Source organism: Garra rufa, chromosome 20 (genome assembly GCF_049309525.1).
Source record: "Garra rufa chromosome 20, GarRuf1.0, whole genome shotgun sequence".
In the NCBI taxonomy this organism is placed as follows: domain Eukaryota; kingdom Metazoa; phylum Chordata; class Actinopteri; order Cypriniformes; family Cyprinidae; genus Garra; species Garra rufa.
In genome coordinates, this window is record NC_133380.1 from 30856447 (window position 1) to 30870157 (window position 13711).

General features: G+C 37.0%; 1 protein-coding gene across 1 annotated transcript in view; it reads right to left on the reverse strand.

Moving 5' to 3' along the window:
• Positions 1 to 13711, reverse strand: part of LOC141293518 (isoleucine--tRNA ligase, cytoplasmic-like) — a 96334-nt gene that overhangs the window by 14017 nt on the left and 68606 nt on the right. Inside the window, exons 23-26 of the mRNA XM_073825548.1 lie at positions 13564 to 13650; positions 11569 to 11671; positions 11379 to 11462; positions 2598 to 2772 (exon numbers count right to left, since the gene is read on the reverse strand). Of these exons, the coding sequence (XP_073681649.1) occupies positions 2598 to 2772; positions 11379 to 11462; positions 11569 to 11671; positions 13564 to 13650 (449 nt within the window). The remainder of the gene's footprint in view (positions 1 to 2597; positions 2773 to 11378; positions 11463 to 11568; positions 11672 to 13563; positions 13651 to 13711) is intronic.

The following is a 13711-nucleotide window of genomic DNA, read 5'->3' on the forward strand; positions in this document are numbered from 1 at the left end:
TATCAGTTTACATTTACAAACATTGATTTTGCAATTAATTGTTATAACCCAATGAGATTTCCGAGTCTGACAACTCCAGTCCCTAGTAACCCACAACGCCTGCGCTCATTCAGATCTCATCTATTTCAGCACAATATCCTAGTCTTATCCAGCGTTCTGCTCATTACTGCGCCAGTGTTACATATAAAAGGCATGAAAATGCTTTAGAAAGGGGAACGATGAACACGACTATCAGATCATTGCAGTCTAATCTGAGATTTGCACGGCTGGTTTAGCTCTTCTTATCCCTCCAACGCCCCGCACACACACACAGGTAACAGCTCTGGAAAACTACCACCCACTTCAGAGCCAGAAAACGGCCTTCTTCCCTACCGGGACACATCATGCGTCATACACGAGCCTCGACTTTCTCTTCCTGAGAACAGAGAGTCTGATAAGTTTCTTCTCACAACTGTTTCTACTAGTGATGCTCATATGGTCTATATGCCTCAGTATATTTTCAATACAGCTGACTTTTTAGCGGACTGACACTTTTTTTACACCACAGTATAAGCACACATCCACCTTATTTGTCATTGTAATTGTGCAGTAATTTTTCAGTAATCAAAAACCATTAATTAAAATCATGAAACACTTACAATTTAGCTACAATAACAAAAGTTATACAAACATTACACTTTAGGACCCTATGAGATCCACTGGTGGTTTAATTAAGGCGAAACACTGCAGATGAACTGGGTAAAAAAAATGTACTAATAGTTATCACCTTACTTACCCAGTTAATTGATTAAATTCATTATTGCAAACATTTTTTTTAGAAGTATTAGAAGTTTTCCAAAATGTTAGGTTTAAATATGCAAATGAGGCATTATTTAATGAAATATGCGCTAATTTGCATACATTTCTAGTACAAAAATCTAAACACTGGATGAAGTTCGTTTCAAAATTTTTGTTTAATTTTTTTTGACATAATATCCCCTTTTTCAGAGGGGATTTCGGGTCTCATATTGTCACTCCATAATTCAGAAAGAACTTAGAAATTGTTAAAAATTACATTGTTCTCTGTCTGTTCTGTTTAAAAAAAAAAGCCAATTATATATGAACAAATCCCAATGTAAAAACCTGCATGAAAAAGGTGTTTTTGCCTGTAGTGTCTCCCCTTAAAATTAAATATTTAAAAAGCAAGTCTAATCCGTTGAATAAAACAACTAATAGTAATAGGGACCTCTTTGAAAAGTTTTCTTTTCTTTCGTTATTTTTTTAAGAAACTGTCTTGTCTGTTTTATTTTTTTCTGGATTTACAATTTAATACTAATACATATATTGAATAAATGCATAAAAATCAACCATTTAAATCATTTTTTTAGAATGGAATCACATATAAATGTAACAGTTCTTTTAATTTTGGCAAACAAAGTGCTGCACATGGAACTCATTAAACATGGAACATGGAAAATAAAAATATAAAAACATTCTGCCCACATTTTCCACCAGTCTTAAGGTTATTTTTTTTTTTTTTTAATGGAGATTTATGAAGCTCAATAAATAAGTTTTTTATTGATGTATTGTTTGACAGGACAATATTTGGCCGAGATACAACTATTTGAAAATTTGGAATTTGAGGGTGCAAAAAAAAAACGAAATATTGAGAAAATTGCCTTTGAAGTTGTCCAAATGAAGTTCTTAGCAATGCATATTACTAATCAAAAATTAAGTTTATATATATTTATGGTAGTAAATTTATTAAATATCTTAATGGAACATGATCTTTACTTAATATCCTAATGATTTTTGGCATAAAAGAAAATTCAATAATTTTGACCTATACAGGGTATTGTATATATGTGACCCTGGACCACAAAACCAGTCATAAGGTTAAATTTTACAAAACTGAGATGTATACATCATATGAAAGCTCAATAAATAAGCTTTCTATTGATGTATGGTTTGTTAGGATATGACAATATTTGGCCGAGATACATCTATTTGAAAATCTGGAATCTGAGGGTGCAAAAAAATCTAAATACTGAGAAAATCACCTTTAAAGTTCTCCAAATTAAGTTCTTAACAATGCATATTACTAATCAAAATTTACATTTTGATATGTTTACAGTAGGAATTTTACAAAAAATCTTCATGGAACATGATCTTTACTTAATTTCCTAATGATTTTTGGCATAAAAGAAAAATCAATAATTTTGACCCATACTATGTATTTTTGGCTATTGCTACAAATATACCCCAGCGACTTAAGACTGGTTTTGTGGTCCAGGGTCACATATCTATACCTATACACCTATGCTTCAGACTGGTTTTGTGGTCCAGGGTCACGTATGATGATATTTATGAGAAGATGTGGACATAGCTTTGACAAACTAAAGTATGAACTTCTGTGCTTATTTTATGGTGAATTTGTGGCCTTTATTAATCTTGACAGCCCCAGTCTATCCTCATTTAAGTTCTGCAGAGTTTTCAATAATTCTACTTTTGTGTTTTGCAGAAGAATGAAAGTCATGCAGGCTTAGAATGACAGGAGGAGAGTAAATGATGACAGAATGATGATTTTTGTGTGATTCATGTGTGAATGTAGTACATGCCTGTCCTCTGGAAGTTCTCCAGCTCTTCACTCTTCAGCTCCTTGATGGATGCAGTAACAGATTTAAATGCCCCTTTCAGCCGCTTGCCCAGCACCATGTGATCAGGTTCAGCTCTCAGACGAATGCCGTATTTGTCCTTGTCGGTGGACAGAGTGAGTTGGCGAACATTCAGCTCCTGGTGGGAAAAAAGTCATACCACTTTAAGACTAACAAAACAAGATTTAAATCACTTTACTTCTAGAAAAACAACATTTCATCATTGAATCAGTGCAGTGAACTCTGACGCCACTTCATCCCCACAGTAGAGGACACTCACAGTCATGAGGAGGCTTACACTTACATTTTTAAAGCAATAGGAATTTGCTGAAAATCAATTTGTTTCTTCTTTAGATTCTTAGATTTAACTGCTCACCAATGGATCTATTGCAGTGAATGGGTGAAGTCAGAACACTTTTAACTTCAAACCATTGCTTTCTGCAAAATTCTGAGTCCATAATCCATAATAATGCTTCCTCCAGTGAAAGATTCCATCCTCTACTGTCCTCTCACATTAAAATCCACCCACATTTCTAAATGGTGCTTGAACTGTGCATATTTCTCCACTGACTTCTGATAGCCAGAAGCTACAGTTTAAAGTTAAAAACCTCTTAATGATGGATTTGTTTCTTACAAACACGCAGCTTTTGGCTTCACATGATGTTGATGGATGGACTAGAGTTGCATGGATCATTTTGATGTTTTTATCAGCTGTTTGAACTCTCATTCTGACGGCACCCATTTGCTGCAAACAGAGCTGGATAGATTACTTACAAACTGTAGACTACTTTTTGATTCCTTTTAGATTACTTTTGACCTAACTCATTTATCACATTGATTTAAACAGGACAATCTTTTACCATACCAATATAAAAATATAAAGAGAAAGAAAATATATCCCATTCTTTGTTATTTACAACATTAAGTGTAAAAACACTTCTACAGTCAATGATTTAAAAAAAAAAAAAAAGCATTTTTGGCAAATCCAGGTGATTTGTCATAAAAATATGTTTTTTAACATTTATAACTCCCTAAAACTTTGCATGCTTGTTTAGAATCATCTGCGCATGTGCTCACCAAGTTTTGTGAAGTTTTGAGTTTTTATTTAGGCTTTATAGGCTTCTGGGTATATTTGGACATGCCCCCTCTCTAAACAACCCTGTTATAGCTTCCCAAAAGGTTACATTTACCTTTTTTTGATAATTAATGAATCCAGAGAATTGCACTGCAGTGCGTTTTTTCCAGATTGAGTGAAATACCACTAATTCGCAAAAGTAGGTTTTTTACATTTTCTCAATCAATAACAAACAGTTTGATTGACAGCAGTGGTTATAGAGGCAAAGTTTTTCGGAATGAGAAGGTCTATCGTATGATACGAATATCGTGCATATGTGTGCAATATAAAATTGAGAAAAATGCGATACCCCTAGTGGCCAAATTCTTTCGAATGTCTCACAGACCTTCGAGGCTGTGAGTCAAAGAGGCCCACCGAGTTTTGTCCCAATCGACCTCCATTAACCTTGTCTAAGGGTGTGTTTACACTTATAGTTCCATTTGTTTGGATCATTTTGTCCGGACCAAAAAGGAAAATCATACATTTGGTCCTGGTCTGCTTATCGTTCACACTGGCATTTTTGGCAGCGAATCTAAAGTTACCGAACCTAAAGGCATAGTGATACGTTCACAACCTAATTGGTTGATTTGAGTGATGTATATTTCGTGACGGAACTCACGAACACTCCAAACAAAAGGAAAGCGTATAACTTATGCTTTAAGACGAATACACCTAATGCCATCTGCTGGACTAAGTGCGATCATTGTTGTGTGTACATGTGATTTTATTTTCCCACCTACAAACTCACAAAGAGCTTATATAAAGTTTACCTACTTGTTGCGCCACGTTTTCCCTCTGCTCATATTGCTTTGGATACACCATGTGTTCCCTTTGTGAAATCATGCCGCATAGTATCACATTGTGTCATTACTTCATGTTTTTGGTTTGTTTAGAAGTATTTGGTCCATGTCGAGTTCAAATTTCAAATCGAACCCCACCAGAGTTCGTTTGGAAGTCAAACAGCTTGTTTGGTGCACACCAGGGTTCGGATGAAGGTGTACACACTTACTCAAATGAACCGCACTAACAGAGCAATCACACTACAGTTTGCTTTAAATCGAACCAAAAGTGACAAGTGTGAACACACCCCAATAAGTCCTAATAGCCGGCTATGTTTTTTAAGATACGCAAATGTCTCATAGCCACTTGTGACCGAAACTATTTTTATGTCGGACAAACGTTTGTGTAGTTATGGGCATTTTTATGTATTCTCCCTCTTATAGCGCCACAAAGTTGCCAATCTCTGCAACGTTGTGAGTTTGGCTAAGATATCTCTTTCCGTTCAAGTTTTTGTCGTTTTAGTAAAGACAGCCCAGCCCCTTTCGAATGTCCATTTGCGATGGAGAGTTAAATGTTAAACTTTTTTTTTCTTTTGATAATTATTGATATTCACTCTCCAGACAATCTTCCTGCACTGGTTTGGTTCTGATCAGGCAAAAAACCTAGGACTAGTTTGCAAAAGCAGGTGTTTAAAAAAATGCAAAATACCCGAAAATTACACCAAAGTAATAGATGAATACGAAGCGTGCATTTTGTCCGGCGTGAGCCAAGGATTTCAATGACATAATGACATAGGATTTCGACCGCCATCAAATCGTGGCAGTAAATGAAGTGGTATCATATTGATCACAAGTGCAGTATGGAGTACCTCAAGGCTTAGTACTAGGACCATTACTTTTTACGCTTTACATGTTACCCTTGGGAAATATCATCAGGAAACATGGTGTTAGCTTTCATTGTTATGCTGATGATACTCAGCTTTATATTTCTTTGCGGCCTGGCGAAACATACCAATTTGAAAAACTAAAGGAATGCAAATCTGATATAACAAAAAATTGGATGACGAGTAATTTCTTACTGCTCAATTCTGAGAAAAACAAAAAAAACCAAAAAAAAAACCAGAGGTGTTTTTTATTGGACCTAAAACCTCTGCATGTAATAACCTAAAACACTGTCTAATACTTGATGGCTGCTCTGTCAATTCTTCGTTATCAGAACCTAGGTGTGCTATTTGTGTGCTTCCTTCGAAAGCCACATTTCTAGCATTTGCAAAACCACATTTTTCCATCTCAAAAATATATCGAAATTACGACCTATGCTCTCAATGTCAAATGCCGAAACGTTAATTCATGCGTTCATGACCTCAAGGATAGATTATTGTAATGCATTATTGAGTGGTTGTTCTGCACCCTTAATAAACAAACTCCAGCTGGTCCAAAATGCAGCAGCTAGAGTTCTTACTAGAACCAGAAAGTATGACCATATTCTGTCAACATTGCACTGGCTCCCTATTAAACATTGTATAGATTCTCTTATAGAAAATCTTGCTAATACTTATAAAGCCCTCAAAGGTTTAGCTCCTCAGTACTTGAGCAGGCTCTTATTACATTATAGTCCCTCACATCCGCTGCATTCTTAAAACTCTGGCAATTTGATAATACCTAGAATATCAAAATCAACTGCGGGCGGCAGATCATTTTCTTATTTAGCGCCTAAACTCTGGAACAATCTACCTAACACTGTTCGGTAGGCAGACACACTCTCTCAGTTTAAATCTAGATTAAAGACCCATCTCTTTAACCTGGCTCACACATAAAACATTAACACATTTCTATAATTCAAATCCGTTAAAGGATTGTTAGGCTACATTAATTAGGTCAACCGGAACTGGGAACACTTTCCATAATACCAGATGTACTCTAGTCTCGCGTAGCCAGACCTTCAGACTGACGGCTGAAGGTCTGGAATACACTGCAGCTTTCATTGGCCAAGGCCCGCACATAAGGCCGTTTGACGACATGTCAAACAACCAATCACAGTTCGTTTCGTTCAGCGTCACGTTTCGGTGTGTGGAAATGCCCCCACAACAACAGACTGGCATGTAACAAGTCAGTCATTGAAAGTTAAAGAAGAAGAGGGAGAACAAGCAGTAAGTCTGTAATTTGTTCGCGACCGTCGCAAATGTGTATAACAACAATGGCGTCTGCATAAGCACCTCTTAGCAAAACACAGGAGTAAATCAGTCTGCGCTTTGTTTCCCGGCGGACCGAAAATAAATGCGACACTCGCGTCTCCCAGGAAATCCGATCAAATTCAACTAATCAGATGACGACTTCGACATTCCTGAAGTGTTTCCAGTTAAGTGTACCATATGCATCAGACGTTCAGCCAACATTCCGTGGGTGTGACGTCTGAGGCTGAGACTAGATGTACTCGTTTCATCGTAAGAAGAATGTACCCAGCTCAGATGGTGGATCAGCACCTAGAGACGACCTCTATAGCTGTGAATGTCAACTAGATGAGCTCCAGAGACAGATCGCCAGTGAAGACCTCGCCATCAGCTCAAGACCACGGGAACCTGATGAGTCCTCTGAAATCTGACAAACTGCTGGTTTCGTCTGACCAGAAGAGAACTGGCGCCCCGACTGAGCCAGGTTTCTCCAAGGTTTTTCTCCATTTCTGTCACCTGTGGAGTTTTGGTTCCTTGCCGCTTTTGCCTCTGGCTTGCTTAGTTGCTATATAAATAAAGGTGACTTGACTTGACATAAGATAAACGGGTTTAAAGTTATGAGCAATTTCATACTTTTGATCACTGTAGCGCTTCTGCCAGGCCAACTGGGGTGAGCCGTGGTGACACTGTAGTAGGCGAGTCCTACCATCCTTCCAAGTTTCAAGTCTCGACGATTTACGGTTTTATGTGGAGATTGCTGATCCTATTCTAACAATTATAATAGGGTTTCAGCGCTACACATTTGCGAGGGTTTGTGTTCAGTGTATTACAGTGAGAGGCTGTTCATTAAATCAGGTGACTGCAGTGTCTGTTGTGTTTCTCACATTGTGAGAGCAGAATAAAAAGAAGCTCAGTTTGTGCCTCCACTGCGCCGCTCATATGTTCATCTGGGACAGGAGTCACAGAAGCGTCAAAGTCATCTGAATAAAACATGGCATCTAATGAAGCACAGCGAGAGCGTGCTTTATTCCACCTGACAAGAAGCCCTTTCAGCTCTGTCCGTCTCACCAACAAATTCATCAGCTTAAGAGCATTATGCTAAAAGATATGTACAGGGCAAAACTGAAATAATGCAGAAATAAAACCAAGCGGTCTCTTTGACAGCTTACACACTGATGTACATCAGTAAACTGTCTCAAATATCTGCAACTGGAAAAACGTCCCATTTCATCATCTGGTCTGAATGATTTTCTCATGAATATATTTGCGAGTAGAGCAGATCATGGTAAACGCTGAAGCTAGCGTTCTGATCAATGGCAGGCGTGTGGCGCGTGCCACCCATTGCTTTCTCCACGGGGGTGTTTAACAATCGAGCGTGGCAGACACAGAGACAGAGCGGCTAATTTTAGCTCGGAGGCCCAGCCCACCCATAAATCATTGCGGCAGGGGCTGGAGATGAAGGACACAGGTTGAGCGTCTGCTCACACACTCTCACTGTACGACCTGTGTTTGCAGTGACGTACACATTTCTGCTCTATGCTTAGATCAACACATCTACACAGACCTCCAGGTGAAAATATAACCAAAACTCAGCATGTGGGAGAAAATGAAAGCGTGAATATAAATAAACCCTCTTGGAGGCTGTACTGAAAACAGACAATGCTGGCTCTGCTCTCGCACTGAATGCATTTTGAATTCACCCGCCACGCTCTCCTGCTTGCCTTTTTAGAAAAGCCTGGATAAATATGCATGAGGTGACATTAGCATAATGAGCTGCCTCTGAATAAAGAGCTCTCCGACACTGCTGACTAGTAAGAATAACCACCGCACGTCTCTTTAATTACATTTTCACGAGTAAAAAATTAATCCTATGATATCTGCAATGCTATTATGACTAGTATTGTGAATAAATCAGATTGTATCTGTAAATAATTCACTACTAGTTTCAATTTACTCTTACTACTATTAAAAAAGCAATTACAGATATCAGCAACTTTAGTTTGACAAGTCAAAATGTAACTATTCAAAACTGAATTACGCCCAATTATAATTCTAATTAGAATGATGTACAATCTAATCTGAATTAGTTATAACTGGATTACAGCTAAATTCATTCTGGATATCTGAAACGAAACACATCTGAATGTGAATTTTTCTTAGTAGAATGCAAATAGAGAAGATATATTTAATTATTACACAACTCCCTGGAGTACTCAATTCTGATTGGCCAGTTGTGACATTCTGAGGCATGTTATTCCCCAATAACAGCTTTCACATCTCTCTCTTTCTCTCACTCAGAGTTAAGAGTATAACTGTAATTTTTAAATGTATAACAGGTACAGAGTTAAAAGGATAGTTCACCAAAAAATGAAAATTCTGTTATGAATTGCTCACCCTCCTGTTGTTCTAAACCCGTAAGATAACAAAATAATTACTTTATTCGACTTGAACATGGTAGTACAGTTGCTGTCTATGCAGGTTCAGAAAGGTTCAAAAATATCTTAATTTGTGTTCTGAAAATGAAGGAAATTGGATTTGGAACAACATGAGGGTGAGTAATTAATGTCAGAATTTTCATTTTTGGGTGAACTATACCTTTAATTGTATAACGGGCACTTCTGGTGTTTATTGCCATTTATAATGAATCTCTTGTTGTTTTCCTCAACTGTAAGTTGCTTTGGATAAAAGTGTCTGCCAAATGAATAAATGTAAGTGTAAATGTAGTAGACCTGTGGAAAAACTGAACTGAAAGTGTTCGTCTCGTTGCTAGAACGATTGTTTTGTACACTGTAATGGATTTAAGATAAACAGCTAAGATGTTAAACGCTTTCTTCTCAAATACCATTTTATGTCCTCGTCTTTTTTTATATAGTGAAAAGCTGTGTAATTAGTACTACGACTGTACATTATGCCTTAAATATCCGTCGTCTAAACTTCATCTGGACTCAAAGGTGTTTGTTAGGAACTGTTCTTCATTGTGGAATCTCAGTATTTAAAGGAGTAGTTCACTTTCAGAACAAAAATTTACAGATAATGTACTCACCCCCTTGTCATCCAAGATGTTCATGGCTTTTTTTTTTTTCATTCGTAAAGAAATTATGTTTTTTGAGGAAAACATTTCAGGATTTCTCTCCATATAATAGACTTCTATGTTGCCCCCGAGTTTGAACTTCCAAAATGCAGTTTTAATGCAGTTTCAAAGTGCTCTAAATGATCCCAGCCGAGGAAGCAGGGTCTTATCTAGTGAAACGATCCATCATTTTCTAAAAACATTTACAATTTACATACGTTTTTTAACCTCTACAGAGAGTACACACAGAGCTGGACAAGATGAGCATTTGAGGTTAAAAAGTATATAAATTGTAATTTTTTTTTTAGAAAATAACCAATCGTTTTGCTAGATCGTTTAGAGCCATTTGAAGCTACATTTTGGAAGTTCAAACTCAGGGGCACCATAGAAGTCCATTATATGGAGAGAAATCCTGAAATGTTTTCCTCAAAAACATAAATTTCCTTACGACTGAAGAAAGAAACACATGAACATCTTGGATGACAAGGGGGTGAGTACATTATCTGTACATTTTTGTTCTGAAAGTGAACTACTCCTTTAAAGAGCTAATAAAAAAAAACATTTAAACTCAAATCAATATTTTGTGTCTAATTATTTACTTATGTAACAAGTATCATGTAAAAAACCCTTCATGTCATCCTGATCAACCTATCAGGGTTCATCTGCGATAACAACCAGCTTGATGAACATTATTCCCTACCTTGAGTCAACTATACAGATCTGAAATTAAAATCCAGTGAAAGGCAAATCAAGTGATATGTGAGAATTGTTTTCACTGGAAAAAGTGTACAGATGTCTTAAATAGGTACTATTTGTTGTCAAAATTACAATGCAGATATTTAAAATTGTAGTTTTAATCAGTTCAAACTGAGTTAGGACTAGGTACGGGATAGTTCACTTAAAAATTTTAATTCTGTCATTAATTACTCACCTTCATGTCATTCCAAACACGTAGGATCTTAGTTTTTTCTCTGGAACACAAATTAAGATATTTTTGATGAAATCTGAAAGCTTTTTTGACCCTGCATATGCAACACAACTACCATGTTCAAGGCCCAGTAAAGTAATAAGGACATGGTTAAAATTTTCCATGTGGCTTCAGTGGTTCAATCTTGATTTTATGAAGCTACAAGAATACTTTTTATGCGTCGTGGTACTCTCATGAACACGCATCGAAGAACAAGACACAGAAGAGAAGAAATTGTTGAATAAAGTCATTATTTTAGTTTCTTTATGCACAAATGGTACTCTCGTTGCTTCATTATATTACGGTTGAACCACTGATGTCACATGGACTACTTTTGTCCTTACTACCTTTCTGGACCTTGAACATGTCAGTTGTGTTGCTGTCTATGCAGGGTTAGAAGGCTCTCAGATTTCATTGAAAATATCTTTTATAATGAAATAATGTTTTCAGAAGATGAACAAAGGTCTTACAGGTTTGGAACAACAACTAGGATAAGTAATTAATGACAGAATTTTCATTTTTGGCTGAACTATTCCTTTAAAATCCTTTTTAAAGTCCTCATTCATTGCATTTTCCCAGGAAAGCGTGTGCAGCTAAATAATGATACATCACAGGAAGCATGTTCACACATGTGAAACTCTTACCTCCAAGATGTACTTCTGCAGGGACTGGATATCTCTGAGAGCTTCTGGGTCCTTATGGATCACCACCACCTCCTTCAGCGGATACTGAAACGGATCCCAACACACTCACTGTCAGCAGCTCACCAAACCAATGAAATACAGCTGATGTTGGTTTAAGTTGTACTGCTACATCATGATGATGGTCTCTCACCTTGACGGGCAGGGTCTTCCTGTCTCGGATCACACGGCCCAGCTCAATGACCGACTGCATCTGAGATACGGCGCTCTCAATGCGCTTGTCAATCAAAGTCTCCCTAAAAACACAAAACAACCCGCAACAAGTGGTTTCTAATAAAATGTTTGCTTGAGTTAAAAGCCACAAAAGGTCAAATGGTGAATGTTCTGCTACAGTTACTATCTGTCACTGGATGCCATTCATATTTTATTTTATCACATGTTGCGTTTGTCATCCGAGATGGTTATGTCTTTCTTTTTTCAGTCACAAAATTAGTGTTTTAGAGAAAAACATTCCAGGATTCTTCTCCATATAGTGGACTTCAATGGTGGTCAGTGGTTTCAAGGTTGCAACTTCAATGCAGCCTCAAAGGACTCTACATGATCCCAGCCGAGAAAAACATAATCATGCTGGAAAGGTCACACGGTTAGTTTTTCGCCTGTGTACTTCAGTCAAAAAAGATTGGGTACAGTAAAAAATAAAAATAAAAAAATCTATCAAATTTTTTCTTCCAACTTCAAAATCATCCAACGTTGTTTTATCACTTTTTGTAAAGAGCATTTGACTTTCTTTGCACGTTCGCTTTTTAAATACTGGATCGGTACTTCCACCTGTCACCCATGATCTTTTCAACATCACGTAATGAAGACTAGCCGAGCATTTGTGGTTAAAATGTCTATAAATGTTATATTTTTTAAGAAAATTACTTATCCTTTCGCTACATAAGACTCTTATTCCTCAGCTAGGATTATGTAGAGTCCTTTGAAGCTGTTCTGAAACTGCAATTTGGACCTTCAACCCATTGATCCCCATTGAAATACATTATATGGAGAAAAATCCTGGAATGTTTTCCTCAAAAACCTTTCTTTTTTGACTGAAGAAAGAAAGACTTCTCCTTTAGGAATCAGTCTGAAAAGCTAAAAGCTCCATTCTTGGTAAAATCTACAGTGTTCACTGCACCAGCAAATGTAGTTCACTGAAACATCAGGAAGAAAGTCCAAACTACTGAAGAGTAGGCAGAGGAAGATGTTCAATTAGTTAATAAGGATGCATGTCCTCTGGACATACTCCATGTCTTTGCTGGCAGGTCACCTCTATGACAAACATTAATACACACAGTAACATGGGACATTATGTGAATTTATAAAAGCAGCAGAGGCGGACTGAAGAATGAAAGACCTTCAGAGCATTTAACTGTGTAGGACGGCACTCAAACCAGAGTCCTCATCTGAGGTACTCTGGGAAATGTGTTTACAGGCAGACATTAAAGGAAATGCTAAATCATGTCAATATCATACAAGGACATGTAAGGACTGTCCTGCCCGGGCCGAATGTGAGGCATAAAACCTCCAGATTTCACTCTCAACATCTGAGCAGATGCAATAAAACCACAAATGTGACCCTGGTAGCACGGGTATATCCGTAGCAAATGTCAGAAATACATTGAGTCAAAATTATATATTTTTCTTGCTAAAAACATTAGGATATGAAGTTAATATAATGTTCCATGAAGATATTTTGTACATTTCCTACCTTAAATATATCAAAACCTTTGATTAGTAATTTGCATTGCTAAGAACTTTAACGTATTTAGATTTTTTTGAACCCTCAGATTCCAGATTTTCAAATATTGTCCTATCCTAACAAACCATACATCAATGGAAAGCTTTTTAATTCAGCTTTTAGAGTAAGTATAAAACTCAATAAAAAATGACCCTTGTGACTGGTTTTATAGTCCAGGGTCACAAATGTTCTTCTTTACAAGGCTTTTCTGGGTTTCACACTGAAATTAAGACAGCTGATTAAGATAAAGTTCATAAAATAAGAAAAATCACTATTTTATTTTGTCAAACAGTCTCTGAAGGCACCATTTCTTGCCTGTCAAATGAAAATGAGGCCGTATTTATGTGGAATGACTTTAAGCTCTACCATCGAACCATCTGATCGAGTTTTAACTGCTTCATCAGTCACCTGATGGAGAGTTTTTCCAGCATATCAATCTGTTCACGCTCTCTAACACCACGAGACGTGTGATCGCTGCTATTTGCCTTCATCCAACTATTGACGGAAACATCTGCATGAAGTTCTGCTTACAAATAAACTCGAGCAGCCATTTCAG